This window comes from Thalassophryne amazonica, chromosome 6 (genome assembly GCF_902500255.1).
Source record: "Thalassophryne amazonica chromosome 6, fThaAma1.1, whole genome shotgun sequence".
Lineage (NCBI taxonomy): Eukaryota > Metazoa > Chordata > Actinopteri > Batrachoidiformes > Batrachoididae > Thalassophryne > Thalassophryne amazonica.
The window spans coordinates 84,235,214-84,258,823 of NC_047108.1; the positions used below are offsets into that span (position 1 = coordinate 84,235,214).

At 41.8% G+C, this 23,610-nt stretch overlaps 1 protein-coding gene across 1 annotated transcript in view; it reads left to right on the forward strand.

Annotated features, from left to right (window-relative positions):
• The window catches only part of dnah12 (dynein, axonemal, heavy chain 12), a 184,148-nt gene that overhangs the window by 36,788 nt on the left and 123,750 nt on the right, over positions 1-23,610 (forward strand). Inside the window, exons 16-22 of the mRNA XM_034172638.1 lie at positions 5,517-5,748; positions 5,850-6,035; positions 6,500-6,700; positions 9,148-9,342; positions 9,411-9,532; positions 9,615-9,750; positions 9,849-9,995. Coding sequence (XP_034028529.1) covers positions 5,517-5,748; positions 5,850-6,035; positions 6,500-6,700; positions 9,148-9,342; positions 9,411-9,532; positions 9,615-9,750; positions 9,849-9,995 — 1,219 coding nt within the window. The remainder of the gene's footprint in view (positions 1-5,516; positions 5,749-5,849; positions 6,036-6,499; positions 6,701-9,147; positions 9,343-9,410; positions 9,533-9,614; positions 9,751-9,848; positions 9,996-23,610) is intronic.

Sequence of the window (23,610 nt, forward strand, 5' to 3'; positions counted from 1 at the left end):
AGCATTAGGGGTCTCCAGCTGGTTCAGAATGCTGCAGCCAGGCTTTTGACACGAAGCAGAAAGTTTGACCACATTACACCCATTTTAGCATCCCTTCACTGGCTTCCTGTCCCAGTGAGATCAGATTTTAAGCTTCTGCTACTAACCTATAAAATTATTCATGGACTGGCACCTCCCTACCTAGCTGACCTAATTAAACCTTACGTACCAGCCCGGGCTTTACGTTCTCAGGGTGCAGGACTACTTTGTGTCCCTAAGGTGAATAAGAAGTCTGCGGGTCACAGAGCTTTCTCTTATCATGCCCGTGTTCTGTGGAATGATCTCCCTGCATCAATTAAACAGTCAGATTCTGTGGAGACTTTCAAGTCCAGACTTAAGACGCACTTATTTTCCCTTTCATATGGCTAGCATACTGGTACAGTTTTTGTTTTACACTTTTTACTCTTTTAATTCTTTTATTAGTAATTGGAGCGGGCCACGGCCTCAACTTTACCTAAATTCTGGGTCTTTTAGTGAAGTTTAGGGCTAGTGGCCGGCGATCAACTTAGTATTTCTCTGTTTTTCTTGTTGTTTAATGCTGGCAAATTATACAGTTTTTTTTTTTTGTCTTTCTGATGCCTGATTCTGTTTTTTCTCTCTGTTTAAGGTGCAGCTCCATCCAGAGATGGGAGTAGTATTCGTGTTGGGGATCCTGCTGTCCTGTGCGCCAATAGCATTTCTTGTATATTTGTCCGTGAATTGTTCTATCATTTATGTTTGTAGCATGGCCCAAGCAGAGGGTCACCCCTTTGAGTCTGGTCTGCTTGAGGTTTCTTCCTCAGAGGGAGTTTTTCCTTACCACTGTTGCTCTGGGGGTTGGTAAGGTTAGTCCTTACCTGTGTGAAGCGCTTTGAGGCAACTCTGTTGTAATTTGGTGCTATATACGAGTAAATGAAAATAAATTGAAATTACACAGAGGGACCTGATGACGAGTGTCCCCCTGCTTAAGCCAGTACATGTCCAGGCCCCTCTGAAGTTTGCCAGAGAGCATATGGATGATCCAGAAGAGGACTGGGAGAATATGTGATCAGATGCAACTAAAATGGAACATTTTGGTAAAAACGTACTGTTTGGAGGAAGAAGAATGCTGAGTTGCATCCCAAGAACACCATACCTACTGTGAAGCATGGGGGTGGAAACATCATGCTTTGGGGCTGTTTTTCTGCAAAGGGGACAGGGCGACTGATCTGTGTTAAGGGAAGAATGAACTGGGCCATGTATCGTGAGATTTTAAGCCAAAACCTCCCATCAGTGGGAGCATTGACGATGCAACATGGCTGGGTCTTCCAGCATGACAATGATCCCAAACACACCACTCAGGCAATGGAGTGGCTCCATAAAAAGAATTTCAAGGTCCTGGAGAAGCCAAGCCAGTCTCCAGACCTCAACACCAGACATAATTTGTGGAAGGAGTTGAAAGTCCATGTTACCCAGCGACAGCTCCAAAACATCACTGCTCTGGAGGATATCTGCATGGAGGAATGGTCCAAAATACCAGCAACAGTGTGTACAAAATTGGTGAAGACTTACAGGAAACATTTGACCTGTCATTGCCAACAAAGGATATGTTACAACGTACTGAGTTGAACTTTTGTTATTGTCAAAATACTTATTTTCCACCATAATTTACAAATAAATTCTTTTAAAATCCTACAGTGTTATTTCCTGGATTTTTTTTTTTCTCATTTTGTCTCTCATAGTTGAATTGTACCTATGATAATTACAAACCTCTCTCTTTTTAAGTAGGGGAACTTGCACAATCAGGGGCTGACTAAACTTTTTTACCCCACTGTGTGTGTGTATATATATATATATATATATATGAGGTCTATTAGAAAAGTATCTGACCTTATTATTTTTTTCAAAAACCATATGGATTTGAATCACGTGTGATTGCGTCAGACAAGCTTGAACCCTCGTGCGCATGCATGAGTTTTTCCACGCCTGTCGGTTGCGTCATTCGCCTGTGAGCAGGCTTTGAGTGAGGAGTGGTCCACCCCCTCGGCGGATTTTCATTGTCAGGAAATGGTGGAATGATTTGGGCTTTTTTTCCATCAGAATTTTTTCAGCAACTGTTAGAGACTGGCACCTGGAAACTATTCGAAAAATTTATCTGGCTTTCGGTGAAAATTTTACGGGCTTCACAGAGAATGACTGTTACTACAGCTTTAAAGACGCTCAGCTCGCCGCGCTCCGTGCCGCCATCGAGAGCCACAAACCACCGGATCATTTCTAAACCTCTGTTGGAAGCCTTAAGGACAAGTTGGAACATGTCCAGCTGTTAAACAATTTCTCAGATACTCTACTGAAAGCCATCAAAAGCCGCCTGGTTTTTACAAATGGTTATCAACACGGAGGTGCTTTTTCTGTGGCAGCGCGCAGCGCCGGCTGCCTGCCAACGCGCCAATCCGTCTGCACGTCTTTCATTACAAAATCTCCTTTAACAGTGGAATGTCCGGATAAACTGCTGATCCCGAGCTCTTCTGAAACTTCTCTGTTCTCTCACGACATCCTGGGTCAACATAGGCTTAAATTTGGAGATTTTCAGCTCAAAACAGGCTGACGACGGCGCCTCAGAGCGCGGCGCGACGTCCCGCTCCGTGGGAAGTCCTAAAAGCGACAGTAAGACTCCATAATCTCTCATCAGCTGTTAAAATTTTCACCGAAAACCATCTGAATTTCTCGAATGGTGTCCACTTCTATGGAGTTAAAATTGTCTCATTTGTAAATGCACACAGGGTGATCTAAAAATAATCATTGATTTGCAAATGTGTTCAGATATCCACAAATTCAAATTTCATATTTGTAACTTGTAAATTGGTCTTTGCAAATAATTTTGTATTTGCAAATATAAAACTTAATTTGATTCACAAATACACACGCACACTGGATATCCACTAGATGGCAGTGTGGTTCCATTCATTGATGTGGCAAGCTGAATTATTTTTTTTTTAATTATGTGTCCGTGGATTTCATCATGGGAAAGGGGGCGGGGGTGTTAGTGTTGTACTCTTTAACGCAGTGGTTCAAATAAGCGTATTAAACAGCATTGCGCCTGTGCGTGCTCCGTGACACAGACAAAGTGAAAGTTCTAAAAGTTGCTACATTTAGCTAAGCTTCGCACAGGAGCCACACAGCGTCACCGCAGCAACCAACCAGTCCCGCTTTACGACAACTGTCGCAACAGCTAGGCTCCGCGGATCCGAGGAAACTGATTTGTACCTGTAACACACAGATCAGCATCCGCGGACTTATAAAACGTCCATTATGTCGTAAAAAAAGAACGCTTTGCGATAAGCATTTTAAATACTCAGTAATGATCACGATTAGAGTCATCCGGGAGCATATAGTTTGAATGGAACCACACTGCCATCTAGTGGATATCCAGTGTGCGTGTGTATTTGTGAATCAGTCAGCATTTGTGGATCTGTGTTCGCGAAGTGTCTCAAAATGAATGTCAGAGGAAAGTGAATGCGTGTAATTGGTGATCCACAAATGCTGAAATTCAACTCGAATACAATTTCCAGTTTTACAAATGTAAAATTTTTTTTTTTTTTTTTACAAATTAAGTTTTATATTTGCAAATACATTACTTGCGAAGACCAATTTACAAATTACAAATATGAAATTTGCATTTGTGGATATCTGAACACATTTGCAAATCAATGATTTGTAGATCACCCTGCGTGCATTTACAAATATTGAGACAATTTTAACTCCATACACTTCGATCTGCCTCACAGGTTCTGAAAAAATTTTGATAAAGCAAAGCGCCAGTCTCTCAGGAAGAAGTCAAAGGAATTCCGACGAGGGGGGTGGACCACTCCTCACTCAAAGCCTGCCCACAGGCGAATGACGTAACCGACAGGCGTGAAAAAACTCACGCATGCGCACGAGGGTTCAAGGTTGGCTGATGTAATTGCACGTGATTCAAATCCATGTAGTTTTTGAAAAAAATTAAAAGGTACTTTTTTTTCTCGCAGACCTCGTATGCCGAAAAAGTGCTGATGTCCACCTCTTAGGCAATTTCCGAATTTGATGCAGTTGTGCTGCTCCAGTCGTTCCGCCAATTTCCTTACAATGAAAATCCACCGAAAGCACGACAAACCACCTCACACAAAGGCTGCTTGCCAGCAAATGACACAATCGACAGGCGTGAAAAAATTCACGCATGAGCACGAAGGTTCAAGGTTGGCTCATGCAAGCACACGTGATTCAAATCCATCAGGTTTTTGCAAAAAATAGAAAGGTCGGATACTTTTCTAATAGACCTGATGTGTGTGTGTGTGTGTGTGTGTGTGTATATATATACACTCAACAAAAATATAAATGCAACACTTTTGGTTTTGCTCCCATTTTGTATGAGATGAACTCAAAGATCTAAAACTTTTTCCACATACACAATATCACCATTTCCCTCAAATATTGTTCACAAACCAGTCTAAATCTGTGATAGTGAGCACTTCTCCTTTGCTGAGATACTCCATCCCACCTCACAGGTGTGCCATACCAAGATGCTGATTAGACACCATGATTAGTGCACAGGTGAGCCTTAGACTGCCCACAATAAAAGGCCACTCTGAAAGGTGCAGTTTTATCACACAGCACAATGCCACAGATGTCGCAAGATTTGAGGGAGCGTGCAGTTGGCATGCTGACAGCAGGAATGTCAACCAGAGCTGTTGCTCGTGTATTGAATGTTCATGTCTCTACCATAAGCCGTCTCCAAAGGCGTTTCAGAGAATTTGGCAGTACATCCAACCAGCCTCACAACCGCAGACCACGTGTAACCACACCAGCCCAGGACCTCCACATCCAGCATGTTCACCTCCAAGATCGTCTGAGACCAGCCACTCGGACAGCTGCTGAAACAGTCGGTTTGCATAACCAAAGAATTTCTGCACAAACTGTCAGAAATCGTCTCAGGGAAGCTCATCTGCATACTCGTCGTCCTCATCGGGGTCTCGACCTGACTCCAGTTCGTCGTCGTAACCAACTTGAGTGGGCAAATGCTCACATTCACTGGCGTTTGGCACGTTGGAGAGGTGTTCTCTTCAACTCTATGCAAAGGAGATGTGTTGCACTGCATGAGGCAAATGGTGGTCACACCAGATACTGACTGGTATCCCCCCCAATAAAACAAAACTGCACCTTTCAGAGTGGCCTTTTATTGTGGGCAGTCTAAGGCACACCTGTGCACTAATCATGTGTCTAATCAGCATCTTGATATGGCACACCTGTGAGGTGGGATGGATTATCTCAGCAAAGGAGAAGTGCTCACTATCACAGATTTAGACTGGTTTGTGAACAATATTTGAGGGAAATGGTGATATTGTGTATGTGGAAAAAGTTTTAGATCTTTTGAGTTCATCTCATACAAAATGGGAGCAAAACCAAAAGTGTTGCATTTATATTTTTGTTGAGTATATATATATATATATATATATATATATATATAATCTTTTTTGTTTGTTCAGATGGATGGATGGTTCCTTCAAGGACCTGAATGGTGAGGGCATGGAACTAGAGCTAGAGGAGTTTTTTCGGGAGCTCTACAAGATGCAAAAGTTTTTCCAACAGAAACAGAATAAGGCTGCACAAATGATGGAGAAATCCAAGCAGCATTCTGGTAGAGATGATTCAAGCAAGCAGGAGAGTCCCACTGTAATTTTGTGCTCTGCAGTATTGGAGCAGCTCAAAAAGTTCAAGGTACTGCATGTGACCATTATTTCACAGAAAACAACTCTTGGATGACATCTCAAAGCCTATTGATTCTTACTTCTTTGTTTAAAATTTTCTTGTGTCAACAGGAACACATTCCTGTTGTGTCCATTGTGTGTAATCCAGGTATCCAAGCGCGTCACTGGAAGCAGATGTCAGACATTGTGGGGTATGACCTCACTCCTGACTCTTGTACCACACTGCGGAAATTTGTGAAACAAAACTTCTCTCTTTACCTGGAACAGTTTGAGTCCATCAGTGCTGCTGCGAGCAAAGTAAGAAGATCTGAATTTTTTTTTCTGCACTTGTTAGGGTGCATTCACATTCTGACAGCGTTTGGCGAGGGAGAGTAAAAAGTTGATTGTCGACCATCTCTGAGGTCTGCCAGACTCAGCAGGAGCTATGTCAGTTTCGGTTGGGCAACGCTGATGTTTGTCATGTCCGCCCTCTGATGGCGAAAGTTGAACTATGTTATATTATAAGTCAGTGGACCCATCAACAAACTTTGAGCTCTGCCAGTACAATGTCCCCTTCCACTGAGCTATGTCAACCTGCGTTGAAGATAGGACATTTGGACCCAAGCCTTCTCTGACATTTCAGAGATTTTTGAGAATCTGCTACATCAGCCATGTCATAGTGTGAATGGGCCCTTAACGTGTAAGCTCAGTAATGTTAAGTTAATGTACATACACTGCCATTTTAAAACTTTTCTGTATGTCTACACTATTTAACTCAACAGGAGTTTTCCTTGGAGAAGGCAATGCAGTCTATGGTGAATATCTGGCATGGCATTTCTTTCTGCCATCAGCCTTACAGGGAGACGGGAGTGTCTATCCTAACTGCACTGGATGAAGTGCAGACCATGCTAGATGATCAGATTGTAAAGACTCAAACCATGAGGGGTTCACCCTTCATCAAGCCCTTAGAAAAAAAGATCAAGGTTACATTCAAATCTAAAAGTTTTTCTATTTAATGATGTTGCATGGATATGTGCAGACATTTAAAGGACATGTCGCATTGAAATCATAACAATTAAGATTTAGGCTGTTAGTGTCCATCCGATGATCCACCAGGATTTGTTTGTGCACTTCCGTGACCGGTTTCAAAGAATATGGCGTTTGCAACAAACAGCTATGATGACTTCTAAAAACAAAGTACTTGTGAGTACTCGTGTATTTCTGACAGCAGTGATGTTATTATTACAATCATCCCAGCACACACTTCACTGGAATGTAGCTTCTAACATTAAGAACTGAGGCACAGATTAATTCCAAAGTTTACATAAATGTGATGTCGTGTTATGATGACTCATTTTTAAGTGATGCAGTCAAGGTAAAAGCATCAGTCCTGAGAAGGTTTAGTGTACCTGCATGGCCATTAGCCATAAACGTAGCCTGTTAAAATCAAAACAAAATGCTTAGAAGTGTTGTATATAACTGTTAAAAAATTATATATATATACACGAGGTCTATTAGAAAAGTATCCGACCTTATTATTTTTTCAAAAACCATATGGATTTGAATCACGTGTGATTACATCAGACATGCTTGAACCCTCGTGGGCATGCGAGAGTTTTTTCACGCCTGTCCGTTACGTCATTCGCCTGTGGGCAGTCTTTGAGTGAGGAGTGGCCCACCCGCTCATCGATTTTTTTTTTCATTGTTTAGGAATGGCTCAGAGACTGTTGCTTTGTTTGATAAAAATCTTTTCAAAACTGTAAGGCACAACTGAGTGGACACCATTCAATAAATTCAGCTGGTTTTCGGTAAAAATTTTAACGGCTGATGAGAGATTTTGGTCTGGTAGTGTCGCTTTAAGGACGGTCCACGGCGCCTGACGGCGATCTGCGCTTCGAGGCGGCAGCGTCTCGCCGTTTCAAGTTGAAAACTTCCACATTTCAGGCTCTGTTGACGCAGTAATTCGTCAGAGAACAGAGAACTTTCAGAAGAAGTCGGCATGAGGAGTTTATTCGGACATTCCATTGTTAACGGTCATTTTGTAATGAAAGAACGTGCGGGCAGAGTCGCATGTTGGGCTGGACCCGACCGCGGTGGGTCGCGGCAGGAAAAACACCTCCGTTGGAAATCTTAACGGGCAAGTTGGAACATGCCCAAGCTGTTAAACAATTTCTCAGTTACTCACTTGTTGAAAGCCATTAAAAGCCGCCTGAATTCTACAAATGGTTTTCAACACGGAGGTGTTTTTCCTGTCGCGGTGCACACAGATTTGCCGAGTCGTCACGGAAACGACTCGGCGAATTTGTGCGTACGTCTTTCATTAAAAAAATGTCCTTAAACAGTGGAATGTCCGCATAAATTCCTCATGCCGGCCTCTTCTGAATCTTCTCTGTTCTCTCACGATGTCCTGGGTGAATTAAGCCTTAAATTAGGATGTTTTACGCTCGAAACAGGCCGACGACAGCGCCTGGAAGCGCTGCAGGACGTCCCGCTCCGTGGGAAGTCCTTACACCGACAGAAACACCCCATAATCTCTCATCAGCCGTTAAACTTTTCACAGAAAGCCATCTTAATTTCTCGAATAGTGTCCACTCGGATATTCCTCACAGGTCCAGAAAAATTTTTGATAAAGCAACGCGCGCCGTCTCGAGCAGCGTGTGAAACAAAGGAATTCAGCCGAGAGGGCGGGACCACATCTCACTCAAGGCCTGCCCACAAGGAAATGACGTCACCGACACGCGTGAAAAAACTCACGCATGCGCACGAGGGTTCAAGCATGATTGGTGTAATCGCATGTCATTCAAATCCATATAGTTAAAAAAAAAATAAAAGGGTCGGTTTATTATCTAAGAGACCTCGTATATATACATATATATCATGTTGCCTCTGAAAAACAATGTCACAGAGACATTCCACGTACATGTACACACCAGCAATAAAACAGCCATCATATATGTTCACAGCGGCAATAAACCAGCATCCTGTGACACAAACAGCGTGTCACCACAGTCCCAAAATCCAACAGACTCTGAAAAAGTTAAGTTTCGGGGTGAAGTGTGTCATCTGCTCTGTAAATCCAAGCCATCACATTCAAAGAAAAGCTCCAGAGCTTTGTTATTGGACATAACCACATTTTTTTTCGCTCTGCCTTTCAGCCATCGGGATGTTTCTGTTTTGCTAATATGTATGTCACACGCCGAGAATTGCTGAGTGACTCGTTTCCCCGAAATGTACCTGTTAACTCGCTCAGGGAGAGCAATAAAAACATCAGATACTACTAAGTATGAGCACGTGTGCGGAGAGACTTACAATCATGAATACTTTGATGTTGTGTTGCTAACTGGGACGTTAAAAAAACATGTGACATGTCCTTTAAACCTCTGCTCTTTCCAAGTTTTGCAGAGATTTAACTGTTTATTTGTGACCTTAGCTATGGGAGGAGCGTCTGATCCATATCCAGGAAACCATTGATGAGTGGCTGAAGGTGCAGGCACAGTGGCTTTATTTGGAGCCAATCTTCTCTTCTCAGGATATCATGCAGCAGATTCCAGAAGAGGGTCAACTTTTTCAAACTGTTGACAAACACTGGAAATGGGTCATGAGGCACTGTGTCAAGAACCCCAAGGTAGGTTGCAGAAGGGTTTTATGGTGATCATGTGGACTGAAAATGGTGGTACCTGTATATAATCACAGGTTTTGGAGGTAACCTCATTGCCAGGTTTGCTTGAACAACTGCAAGAATCCAACAACTTTCTTGATAACATCATGAAAGGACTAAATGCCTATCTGGAGAAGAAGCGTCTCTTCTTTCCACGGTACACAGAGAAATCAGTTTGCCTTGGACAGAACTTTGCTCATATCTCAGACTTTGACACTTGCTACCAATGCTATTGCCAGGTTTTTCTTCTTGTCGAATGATGAAATGCTGGAGATTCTCTCTGAAACCAAGGACCCACTGCAAGTGCAACCTCATTTGAAGAAGTGCTTTGAAGGCATTTTCAAACTGGACTTCTTACCAGATCTGAGTATTCAGGTAAGGTAGTCAAAAATGTTGTTCTTCCATATCTGTTTTATAATCCTGTTATTTCATCACTAAAAAGCATTATTAAGTTATGTGCTGTTGCTATGTAGGCCATGTATAGTAGTGAAGGGGAGCGTGTTCAGCTCATCGAGAAGGTCTCTACGTCAGATGCCAAGGGAGCTGTTGAGAAGTGGTTGCTACAGGTGGAGGATGTGATGATTCGCAGTGTTAGAGATGTAGTGGCCCGTTCCAGAGTGGTGAGATCACAGTCATGCAGACATTTTTTTTTAATCAATTTCATGACATTGATGCTGTTGCAGTACAAGTTCATGCAAAAGGTTTGAATCCTGTTTTGTCTCCTGGACCCATTTTGCAGTCTGAATGGGTCCATGACCCCCAGTTGTTAGGACTAGTGGTACTTCATTCCGGGTTGATGTACATTTAGTAGACTATGCTTGAATATTTTTGTTTGCTGTGTTATTTAACATCACTTTACAAGCAAAGTATATTTCTATTTATGTAACAAAGTTCAAGCAATTTATTTTAAGGTACAACCCCGGTTCCAATGAAGTTAGGACGTTGTGTAAAATGTAAATAAAACAGAATACAATGATTTGCAAATCCTCTTCAATCTGTATTCAATTGAATACACCACAAAGACAAGATATTTAATGTTCAAACTGATAAACTTGATTGCTTTTGTGCAAATATCTGCTCATTTTGAAATGGATGCCTGCAACACCTTTCAAAAAAGCTGGGACAGTGGTATGTTTACCACTGTGTTACATCACCTTTCCTTCTAACAACACTCAATAAGCATTTGGGAACTGAGGACACTAATTGTTTAAGCTTTGTAGGTGGAATTCTTTCCCATTCTTGCTTGATGTACGACTTCAGTTGTTCAACAGTCCGGGGTCTCCGTTGTCATATTTTGCGCTTCATAATGCGCCACACATTTTCAATGGGCGACAGGTCTGGACTGCAGACAGGCCAGTCTAGTATCCACAGTCTATGAAGCGACTGTTGTAACACATGCAGAATGTGGCTTGGCATTGTCTTGCTGAAATAAGCAGGGACATCCTTGAAAAAACATTGCTTGGATGGCAGCATGTGTTGCTCCAAAACCTGGATGTACCTTTCAGCACTGATGGTGCCATCACAGATGTGCAAGTTGCCCATGCCATGGGCACTAACACACCCCCATACCATCACAGATGGTGGCTTTTGAACTTTGTGCTGGTAACAATCTGTATGGTCTTTTTTCCTCTTTTGTCTGGAGGACACAACATTCATGATTTCCAAAAACAATTTGAAATGTGGACTCATCAGACCACAGCACACTTTTTCACTTTGCGTCTGTCCATTTCAAATGAGCTCAGTCCCAGAGAAAGCACCGACGTTTCTGGATGTTGTTGATGTATGGCTTTGACTTTGCATGGTAGAGCTTTAACTTGCAATTGTAGATGTAGCGACGAACTGTGTTAACTGACAATGGTTTTCTGAAGTGTTCCAGAGCCCACGCGGTAAGATCCTTTACACAATGATGTCGGTTTTTGATGCAGTGACGCCTGAGGGATCGAAGCTCACAGGCATTTAATGGTAAATGGACTGCATTTATATAGCGCTTTTCCATCTGCATCAGACACTCAAAGCCCTTTACAAATAATGCCTCACATTCACCCCGATGTCAGGGTCCTGCCAAATAAGGTGCTCACTACACACTGGGAGCAATAGGGGATTAAAGACCTTGCCCAAGGTCCCTTCGTGATAGTGATTTTCCAGTCAGGCTGGGATTTGAACCGAGGATCTTCTGGTCTCAAGTCCAATGCATTAACCACTAGACCATCGCCTCCGCTTACGTGTAGAAAGTTCTTCAGATTCTCTGAATCTGAAGCAGGGCCGTATATAGGAATGTGAAAGGGGGGGTTCAGATCCTTGAGTTGGGGGTCCAGTGGGCCACAGGGCCCCCGGTGGGGTCGAGGGGCAACGCCCTTGTGGGGGGCTCAGGGGGGTGAAGCCCCCCGAAGCAGAAGCTTTTGAGGATTTCGAGGGGTAAAAAGCTACATAAATTTCATTTGAAACCCAAATTGTATCATTTTAGGAAATACATTTTTATATACAAATAGTCCTTGCTTGGGATTGGATCATTTGCCATAAGAACCACCCAGGAAGAACCAAGATAACATTAATGCAAACTTTATACCTGCCTGTCAGTTGCGAATGACGCAACCGACAGGCGTGAAAAAACTCACGCATGCGCACAAAGGTTCAAGCTTGGCTGATGCAAGCACACATCATTCAAATCCATATAGTTTTTGCAAAAAATAAAAAGGTCGGATAGTTTTCTAACAGACCTCGTATTTAGCGGTATTAATATTCGCGTTTACATTATGAATATGTACGTATATGTACGTTATGTGTTAAAATAGCGGTATTTAATTTGGCGACCTTGTTTAACTCGCGAAATTCGCATAATAAATCCCACGCAAATATTTGCAACAGGAAGGAGAAGCTCCCATTATTTCTCAGCTTATACATACAAACATGTTTTTACAAACCAGACAAGTGTAATTGTGTGTCTACATGGGTATTTACAAGCCTACTAATCAATCAATCAATCAATTTTTTTTATATAGCACCAAATCACAACAAACAGTTGCCCAAAGGCGCTTTATATTGTAAGGCAAGGCCATACAATAATTATGTAAAACCCCAACGGTCAAAACGACCCCCTGTGAGCAAGCACTTTGCTACAGTGGGAAGGAAAAACTCCCTTTTAACAGGAAGACACCTCCAGCAGAACCAGGCTCAGGGAGGGGCAGTCTTCTGCTGGGACTGGTTGGGGCTGAGGGAGAGAACCAGGAAAAAGACATGCTGTGGAGGGGAGCAGAGATCGATCACTAATGATTAAATGCAGAGTGGTGCATACAGAGCAAAAAGAGAAAGAAACAGTGCATCATGGGAACCCCCCAGCAGTCTACATCTATAGCAGCATAACTAAGGGATGGTTCAGGGTCACCTGATCCAGCCCTAACTATAAGCTTTAGCAAAAAGGAAAGTTTTAAGCCTAATCTTAAAAGTAGAGAGGGTGTCTGTCTCCCTGATCTGAATTGGGAGCTGGTTCCACAGGAGAGGAGCCTGAAAGCTGAAGGCTCTGCCTCCCATTCTACTCTTACAAACCCTAGGAACTACAAGTAAGCCTGCAGTCTGAGAGCGAAGCGCTCTATTGGGGTGATATGGTACTACGAGGTCCCTAAGATAAGATGGGACCTGATTATTCAAAACCTTATAAGTAAGAAGAAGAATTTTAAATTCTATTCTAGAATTAACAGGAAGCCATTGAAGAGAGGCCAATATGGGTGAGATATGCTCTCTCCCTCTAGTCCCCGTCAGTACTCTAGCTGCAGCATTTTGAATTAACTGAAGGCTTTTTAGGGAACTTTTAGGACAACCTGATAATAATGAATTACAATAGTCCAGCCTAGAGGAAATAAATGCACAAATTAGTTTTTCAGCATCACTCTGAGACAAGACCTTTCTGATTTTAGAGATATTGCGTAAATGCAAAAAAGCAGTCCTACATATTTGTTTAATATGCGCTTTGAATGACATATCCTGATCAAAAATGACTCCAAGATTTCTCACAGTATTACTAGAGGTCAGGGTAATGCCATCCACAGTAAGGATCTGGTTAGACACCATGTTTCTAAGATTTGTGGGGCCAAGTACAATAACTTCAGTTTTATCTGAGTTTAAAAGCAGGAAATTAGAGGTCATCCATGTCTTTATGTCTGTAAGACAATCCTGCAGTTTAGCTAATTGGTGTGTGTCCTCTGGCTTCATGGATAGATAAAGCTGGGTATCATCTGCGTAGCAATGAAAATTTAAGCAATACCGTCTAATAATACTGCGTAAGGGAAGCATGTATAAAGTGAATAAAATTGGTCCTAGCACAGAACCTTGTGGAACTCCATAATTAACTTTAGTCTGTGAAGAAGATTCCCCATTTACATGAACAAATTGTAATCTATTAGACAAATATGATTCAAACCACCGCAGCGCAGTGCCTTTAATACCTATGGCATGCTCTAATCTCTGTAATAAAATTTTATGGTCAACAGTATCAAAAGCAGCACTGAGGTCTAACAGAACAAGCACAGAGATGAGTCCACTGTCCGAGGCCATAAGAAGATCATTTGTAACCTTCACTAATGCTGTTTCTGTACTATGATGAATTATAAAACCTGACTGAAACTCTTCAAATAGACCATTCCTCTGCAGATGATCAGTTAGCTGTTTTACAACTACCCTTTCAAGAATTTTTGAGAGAAAAGGAAGGTTGGAGATTGGCCTATAATTAGCTAAGATAGCTGGGTCAAGTGATGGCTTTTTAAGTAATGGTTTAATTACTGCCACCTTAAAAGCCTGTGGTACATAGCCAACTAACAAAGATAGATTGATCATATTTAAGATCGAAGCATTAAATAATGGTAGGGCTTCCTTGAGCAGCCTGGTAGGAATGGGGTCTAATAAACATGTTGATGGTTTGGATGAAGTAACTAATGAAAATAACTCAGACAGAACAATCGGAGAGAAAGAGTCTAACCAAATACCGGCATCACTGAAAGCAGCCAAAGATAACGATACGTCTTTGGGATGGTTATGAGTAATTTTTTCTCTAATAGTTAAAATTTTGTTAGCAAAGAAAGTCATGAAGTCATTACTAGTTAAAGTTAATGGAATACTCAGCTCAATAGAGCTCTGACTCTTTGTCAGCCTGGCTACAGTGCTGAAAAGAAACCTGGGATTGTTCTTATTTTCTTCAATTAGTAATGAGTAGAAAGATGTCCTAGCTTTACGGAGGGCTTTTTTATAGAGCAACAGACTCTTTTTCCAGGCTAAGTGAAGATCTTCTAAGTTAGTGAGACGCCATTTCCTCTCCAACTTACGGGTTATCTGCTTTAAGCTACGAGTTTGTGAGTTATACCACGGAGTCAGGCACTTCTGATTTAAAGCTCTCTTTTTTAGAGGAGCTACAGCATCCAAAGTTGTCTTCAGTGAGGATGTAAAACTATTGACGAGATACTCTATCTCCCTTACAGAGTTTAGGTAGCTACTCTGCACTGTGTTGGTATATGGCATTAGAGAACATAAAGAAGGAATCATATCCTTAAACCTAGTTACAGCGCTTTCTGAAAGACTTCTAGTGTAATGAAACTTATTCCCCACTGCTGGGTAGTCCATCAGAGTAAATGTAAATGTTATTAAGAAATGATCAGACAGAAGGGAGTTTTCAGGGAATACTGTTAAGTCTTCTATTTCCATACCATAAGTCAGAACAAGATCTAAGATATGATTAAAGTGGTGGGTGGACTCATTTACTTTTTGAGCAAAGCCAATAGAGTCTAATAATAGATTAAATGCAGTGTTGAGGCTGTCATTCTCAGCATCTGTGTGGATGTTAAAATCGCCCACTATAATTATCTTATCTGAGCTAAGCACTAAGTCAGACAAAAGGTCTGAAAATTCACAGAGAAACTCACAGTAACGACCAGGTGGACGATAGATAATAACAAATAAAACTGGTTTTTGGGACTTCCAATTTGGATGGACAAGACTAAGAGTCAAGCTTTCAAATGAATTAAAGCTCTATCTGGGTTTTTGATTAATTAATAAGCTGGAATGGAAGATTGCTGCTAATCCTCCGCCCCGGCCCGTGCTACGAGCATTCTGACAGTTAGTGTGACTCGGGGGTGTTGACTCATTTAAACTAACATATTCATCCTGCTGTAACCAGGTTTCTGTAAGGCAGAATAAATCAATATGTTGATCAATTATTATATCATTTACCAACAGGGACTTAGAAGAGAGAGACCTAATGTTTAATAGACCACATTTAACTGTTTTAGTCTGTGGTGCAGTTGAAGGTGCTATATTTTTTCTTTTTGAATTTTTATGCTTAAATAGATTTTTGCTGGTTATTGGTAGTCTGGGAGCAGGCACCGTCTCTACGGGGATGGGGTAATGAGGGGATGGCAGGGGGAGAGAAGCTGTCACGGTTTGGATGTCACGGAGGATTTAAGAAAATTGGCCAGATTTAAGAAAATTGGCCAGATTTCTAGAAATGAGAGCTGCTCCATCCAAAGTGGGATGGATGCTGTCTCTCCTAACAAGACCAGGTTTTCCCCAGAAGCTTTGCCAATTATCTATGAAGCCCACCTCATTTTTTGGACACCACTCAGACAGACAGCAATTCAAGGAGAACATGCGGCTAAACATGTCACTCCCGGTCTGATTGGGGAGGGGCCCAGAGAAAACTACAGAGTCCGACATTGTTTTTGCAAAGTTACACACCGATTTAATGTTAATTTTAGTGACCTCCGATTGGCGTAACCGGGTGTCATTACTGCCGACGTGAATTACAATCTTACCAAATTTACGCTTAGCCTTAGCCAGCAGTTTCAAATTTCCTTCAATGTCGCCTGCTCTGGCCCCCGGAAGACAATTGACTATGGTTGCTGGTGTCGCTAACTTCACATTTCGCAAAACAGAGTCGCCAATAACCAGAGTTTGATCCTCGGCGGGTGTGTCGTCGAGTGGGGAAAAACGGTTAGAGATGTGAACGGGTTGGCGGTGTACACAGGGCTTCTGTTTAGAACTACGCTTCCTCCTCACAGTCACCCAGTCAGCCTGCTTTCCCGGCTGCTCGGGATCTGCCAGGGGGTAACTAACGGCGGCTAAGCTACCTTGGTCCGCACCGACTACAGGGGCCTGGCTAGCTGTAGAATTTTCCACGGTGCGGAGCCGAGTCTCCAATTCGCCCAGCCTGGCCTCCAAAGCTACGAATAAGCTACACTTATTACAAGTACCGTTACTGCTAAAGGAGGCCGAGGAATAACTAAACATTTCACACCCAGAGCAGAAAAGTGCGGGAGAGACAGGAGAAGCCGCCATGCTAAATCGGCTAAGAGCTAGTAGCTACGCTAAGCTAGCGGATTCCTAAAAACACGCAAAGTGAATAATGTGTAAATAATTTAGAGGTGATTCAGCAGAAGGAGTGCTTTAGTTAAGGCACGTAAAGATTACACTGGGAAACAAATCGTAATCTAGATAACTAGATCAATCTAACTGCGCAGATTAAACAGCTAACAGATACAGAAAAACACCGCTGTGCTCCGGAACAGGAAGTGATACAATACCGCAGTGAGAGCCAACCACATCCACTAATCTGTTTGATATCAGAGGAGGATAGGGACCAGGGAGCAAAAATTCTCAACCCCCATGGGAAAAGTTTATCTAGCAGTTTCCGCTTTCATCACTTAAGGGATTACTCTGGCAGAGGAAATTGAAACTTGAGGGTCTGTGATAATAGCTGTGTAACAGTTAGTGCTTGTTGCTTATTATCAATGAAAAGAAAATACATAACGTTGATATCCAGATCAGAAAAAAATCAACCCCCTGAACCCCCTCTATATACGGGCATGTGAAGATTATGTTATGGACTGTAGATGATGGAATCCCTAAATTCTTCGCAATTGAACATTGAGAAACATTGTTCTTAAACTGTTGGACTATTTTTTCACGCAGTGGTGATCTTTGCCCCATCTTTGCTTGTGAACAGCTTAGCCTTTTGGGGATGCTCCTTTTATACCCAATCATGACATTCACCTGTTTGCAATTAACCTGTTCACCTGTGGAATGTTCCAAACAGGTGTCCTTTGAGTATTCATCAACTTCTTCCAGTCTTTTGTTGCCCCTGTCCCAGCTTTTTTGAAATGTGTTGCAGGCATCCATTTTAAAATGAGCAAATATTTGCACAAAAACAAAAAAAAAAGTGTTTCAGTTTGAACATTAGATATCTTGTCTTTGTGGTGTATTCAGTTGAATATTGGTTGAAGAGGATTTGCAAATCATTTTCTGTTTTTATTTACATTTCACACAACATCCCAATTTCATTGGAATTGGGGTTGTACTATACAATCAAGCAAAATATAAAATCAAGGGCAAGTTATATTTGAAGCTTATAAAACCTGTTTGGACACTGACCCTGGGGAAAGTTACAGTGACTGCAGGGAAAGCTGTGCGGACTGCAGTGAAAATATGGCTGACAGCTTTATGAAAGACCAAAAGCTGGGTTCCTTTCTGGGGCATGTAAGACCAACACGCCTATTATGAGCATGGGCCCAGACAACCCCAATGCAAAAGCCTGCTGAAATTTCAGCAGGATGGTTGGTGAGCTGAAATGGTGCTACTTTGGGTCCCACTGCAACTGCAAGGCGTATTTGAAGATTTTAAGTTTACTTCAGAAAAAATAAAGAAAAAAACATATTCCATTCAGTTGTTAAGGGCCCCCTTCACACATAGTACAAATGTGGTCGAAGTGCACATGAAGTAGGAATCGTATGCAATATGTGTAAATTCATAGCTGCCTCCAATGCATCATACACCTGTTGCTACAACTATTTGCGCACAACAGCGGTTGAAAGACAGAATGTGGCTGTGAGAGCCCATTCGAACCCTTTCGCGGCAGGTGTCGGCCAAATTCCAGGTGACATGCATGCACATCTAACACCGCTTGTTTGGCACTTAGAAAATGTGTGGCCAGTCGCACTGTTAATGTAAGCGACGTGGGTGTGTGTGAAGGAATAGTCTTTCTCATAACTCCTTTTAGTGAGCTCCCACACACAGCCTTAACCACCTCTTCTTCTCCTCTCTCCCCTCTTTCGCCTCAACGGCGCCCACTAACTTTTATGCCCACACAACACAAAATGTTTGTTTTAATCATTAGCACATTAGCAAATACAACAAGCACACACAAATGAGGGCAATATAACAAGAACCATAAAACCATCAGGAACAATTTTTTTTTTTTTTTTTGCATAACCGTGCTTTCACAATCCATGGTCCATTTCATTCATCGGGTCTGTAACGTATTGGGCGACGCACACAATGTCCAGCCCTGGTTCTCACATCTGCTGAAGGCTGGCCAACAGGAGACAGCTCACTGGTGGTTCCTACTGCAGCATCTCCCTCTTGTGATGTGGCAGTGTGGGAAGGCGGAGCAGCAACAGTTGGGGTCTTAACTGGATGCACAGTGCAGTCTTGAGTGGATGGGCCCCGGTAAACATAGGGCCTGCTCCCAGAGAGCACAGTGAGTGGTGCGGAGCCAGGGCCATCTACTGGCAGTGTCAGTCCTGAAGGTAAAGCTGACCAGGCGGAGCGGTAAGGTTTCAGGCGGTTGTAGTGAAATGACCTTAGGCTTAGCCCTTGAATCTCGCTGGTCTAAAAGTTCATAATCAACTCCCAGGTCACTCGTGCCTGAGCCGAAGCGTTGCAGCACTTTAAAAGGGCCAGTCCACTTAGGTGAAAGCTTTTGTCTAGCAAAGGCTGGTAGATCAACCCAAACTAGGTCACCTGGCTCATAGGCTGTGTGTCTCAGGTGACGGTCATAGTAGTGTTTGGCTTCTAGTCGCACTGGCTTCCAGTCGCTCAGAGAATAGACTTTAAAACAGCTCTGCTTGTGTACAAGTCTCTTCATGGTTTAGCACCATAGTACATCTCTGACATGTTAGAGCCATATGAACTATCGCGGGCTCTGAGATCCTCTGGGACTGGTCTCCTACTGGTCCCCAGAGTCAGGACTAAACACGGAGAAGCAATGTTTCAGTTTCATGCAGCTAAAATCTGGAATAAACTCCCTGAAATGGTGAGACAGGCTTCATCTGTGACAATGTTCAAATCCAGGCTGAAAACTGTTCTTTTCAGCTTGGTGTACGACAACTGAGAGTCATCTATTTGCCCTCTTCTCCTTAAATGTAGTTTTTAAATGATATTTATGTTTTTATGATTTTGTGTGTCTTGTGATTTTATTTGTATCTTGTAATTTTTATGAAGCTGTGAAGCACTTTGAATTGCCTCGTGTACGAATTGTGCTCTATAAATAAATTTGCCTTGCCTTGCCTAGTGTTTTTGTTGAGCACCTGCTGTGTCAATGTGATGAACAACAGAGTGAAAAGCACTGCAAAGTTTTCTTAGAACCGAACTGGCATATGTACCGGGGGTAGCTTTTGTCACTCCAGGGGTGTCTCCCAGGAGGAGATCTGCAGGCAAACTGGCCTCCCTTCCATGGGTGAGGAAGAAAGGAGTGTGTTTGGCGGAGGAGTGAACCCTTGTGTTGTATGCAAATTGAACCTGCCGCAGGTGGTCATCCCATTCACCCCCTCTCGTGTAGAGATATTTTGCCAACTGGTCCTTTATGGTTCTGTTTGTTCTTTCAACCATGCCATCTGACATAGCATGATAAGGAGAAGTCCTTGTTTTTTGTATTCCCAGCCGGGAACACAGTTCTTTGAGAAGATCTGAGTCAAACTGCCGACCTTGGTCAGTATGCAAGCTGTGAGGCACACCATGGTGTCTAATGTAGTCTTCAAACAAACATTTAGCCACATAGTCCGGCGGCTAAGGGACAAATTTTAGGGGAATCATGCACTTTTTTACAAAAGCGCCAAAACTTTATCAGAGGTACTTTATAGTGTCCTGAAGTATATAAGATCGGGAGACATTGAATCCATAAACGTCTACACTCTAAAAACTTGGGTTTAAGAGAATAACCATTTTCAGCCTTCTACAGCATATAATTCATGACAAACTCTTATCCAAATGTCTTTTTAAGTTCATAATATAAACTTGAAGGTTATGAAAAATGTATTAAGGCTAAGTAGGGATGCTTCGAATGTACTACAGTGTTGCTTACACTCTTAGAAAAAGCATTAATCTAGGGAAAGTGACTAAATATTGTCTAACTCATTGTGAATATCAATGTACCTATGCAACATAGCTGTTTGCGAGCATAGGGCAAAGGAAAGATGCTACTCATGCACTCTAACATATTTGCACTCTAACATATTTACACTCTAAAATAACAGTGGGGACTTCCGGGTGAGCGCTTCAAGATGGCGGTCTAGAACCTCGACGGTCCTGATCAGATGTTAGAAAAACTCCACAAAACTCAATAAATTGACTTTGTACATGTTTATAATGACATATTATGCGTGGAGTTGGATCAAAGAAGAGACAAGGGGGTCCAAAAAACGACAGCCAAGAGAAGATTAATTCTTCAAACGCTGAGGACCAGATAAGCATGATGCAGGCCGTAGAGCCAGATGAAGGAAGCGAGCTAACTACTGCTAAAGCCTTACAGAATTTATGCGGTAATATAAAAGAAATGCAAAATGACATTAACGTAATGAAGAGGGATATCAAACAAGATTTGAGTAACTTCAAGGCTGAAGTGAATCAGAAGCTGGAAGAGGTGAGCGCGGATATTCGCAACCAGAGCTCAAGGCTAACAGAGTTGGAACAACGTGTGGACGATCTCGAGACAGTGAACATGGATCTGAGGGACACACTGCTCGATTGTCTTAAACAGCAAAAATCACTTCAGGACAAAGTTACCGACTTAGAAGGGAGATCGCGCCGCCACAATATCCGCATTTACGGTGTTAAAGAAGGGGCCGAAGGGAGCGCTATGTTAGCGTTCATGACAGCATTCCTAAAAGAACAACTCTCCCTGAAGGAAGACCTGGATCTACAGATACAGAGAGCACACCGGTCATTAGGTCGGAATCCCCGGGATAATACGGTAACAAGATCTATCTTGGTCAATTTTTTTCACCTACGGCATGAAAGAGAAGATATTAAAAGCGGCATGGGAAAAAAAGATAACCTTTGAGGGTAACAGGATCGCATTTGCACATGACCTGCCGACAGAAGTAAACAAGCTTAAAGAATATAAGCACATCAAGAAGATCCTCAAGGAGGCAAAGATTCGTTTTCAAACACCGTACCCGGCTAAGATGAGGATCCACTGGGAAGAGGGTCCATGTTTGTACAAGGATGCGACGGAGGCGGCTGAGGACATGAAGAAAAGGGGATACTCCATACAAGTGCCAAGCCCGAGAGATGAGGATGGGCCTCGACTTTCCAGAGACACACACTGGAACAAAGTGAGCTGTTCACACATTGATCGCGCCCGCGAGAAACTCCGTGAATTCCGACAGCAAGTATAATCTGTTTAACAATGAGACCTACTTAATGTCATCTGAATATTTATAACTAGAAGACTATGTCTCGTTGACCCCCTGTCAACTAAACTTTTTAGTGATGATCAGGATAAATGTTTGCTATGCTTAAAGGAGAAGGAACACTGTTTCAAGTGGAAAAGGAGACCCTATCATGGATGGGATTATCTCTCCTACAAGACTGGATAGGACGTACTGGGTGGATAGGGCAGAACGAGGCCCTAAGGTTGGAAGTCTTTATTTCATTCTTATTTTTGTTTTTTTACTTGTTCCACGTTCAAATGGTTTTTGTTCTTATTGTGTAGTCGGCGTAAGTAAACAGGTGTACGGGTATGACTAATAATAATTTTAGAGCAGCTTCATGGAACATTAATGGTATGAACAACCCTATTAAGAGGAGTAGAGTAATGTCCAAAATAAAAAAGGAGAAAATTCAAATTATGTTCCTCCAGGAAACTCATTTGTCTCAAACAGAACACGAGAAATTAAAAAAAAATATGGATTTAGAAACACTTACTACAGTTCTTATAAATCAGGGAGCAAAAGAGGGGTAGCGGTTTTAATACATAATTCTCTGCATTTCGAATTTATTAAACAAAAACGGGACAGTGAAGGCAGGTATATAATGGTGCAGGGAAATATAGAGGATAAATTGACTACTCTCCGTTTATTTTCCACCACACTATGATCGGCACTTCCTGGGTAAAATCCTAGAAATAATATCCTCTGAGTCACAAGGTATATTAATATGCGCAGGTGACTAACACAATATTGAATGCAAATGATACAACCAACAATAAGAGGACAGTCACACCACAGGGTAAGCTGTTAAAGAAGGGCTTGGACGATTTACATTTACTGGATGTATGGCGGGAGATACATCCATTTGAAAAAGATTTTACCTACTTTCCCCCCCTCATGCAGTATACTCAAGGATAGATCTCTTCTTGGTATTCAGGAATGATAGACAGAATAGAAAGCTGCAATATAGGTACCAGGGATATATCAGATCATTCACCAATTTATTTAAAGCTTCATCTTGACAATAGACCTAAAAAGACAATATGGAGATTAAACACAAGCTTATTAAATAATAAAAAAGTTATAAAAGAGGTCAAAGCAGAAATAAAAAATTTTTTACAGCTAAATGACAACGAACAAGTTAACCCTAATATTTTATGGGACACTTTAAAAGCTGTTATAAGAGGGAAATTTATATCATTGAGTACAGCTATTAAGAGGGCAAAAGAAAAACAACTTAATGATTTGGAAAACACATTAAAAAATTTGGAAAGTGAACATATTAGGAATCAATCTACTCAGACCCTTGATTTAATTCGACAGATAAAGACAAAAATTTCAGATATCCATAAAGAAGAGGAGGAAAAGAAATATAAATTCTTGAAACAAACATACTACGAAACAGGACCAAAGGCAACAAAATTACTGGCTAGGAAAATCTGCAAAAAACAAATGCAACAGTCAATACACACAATAGTAGATCCCAGCACAGGGAAATTAGAAAACAACCTTGAAGGAATAGATAAAGCATTTCAAACTTATTACAAAATGTTATATACACAGCCCGAACAAAGAAATTTAGAAGAGGTTAAAACATTTGTAAATTCATTAGACTTACCATCAATTGGAGAAAAGCAGAATGAAAGTTTAATTAAACCAATTGACAAGAAGGAGCTGAAAATGATGTTGAGAAAACTAAAAAATAATAAAACACCAGGTACAGATGGCCTGCCAGCCGAGTGGTATAAAATGTTTGAAGAAGAATTATTAC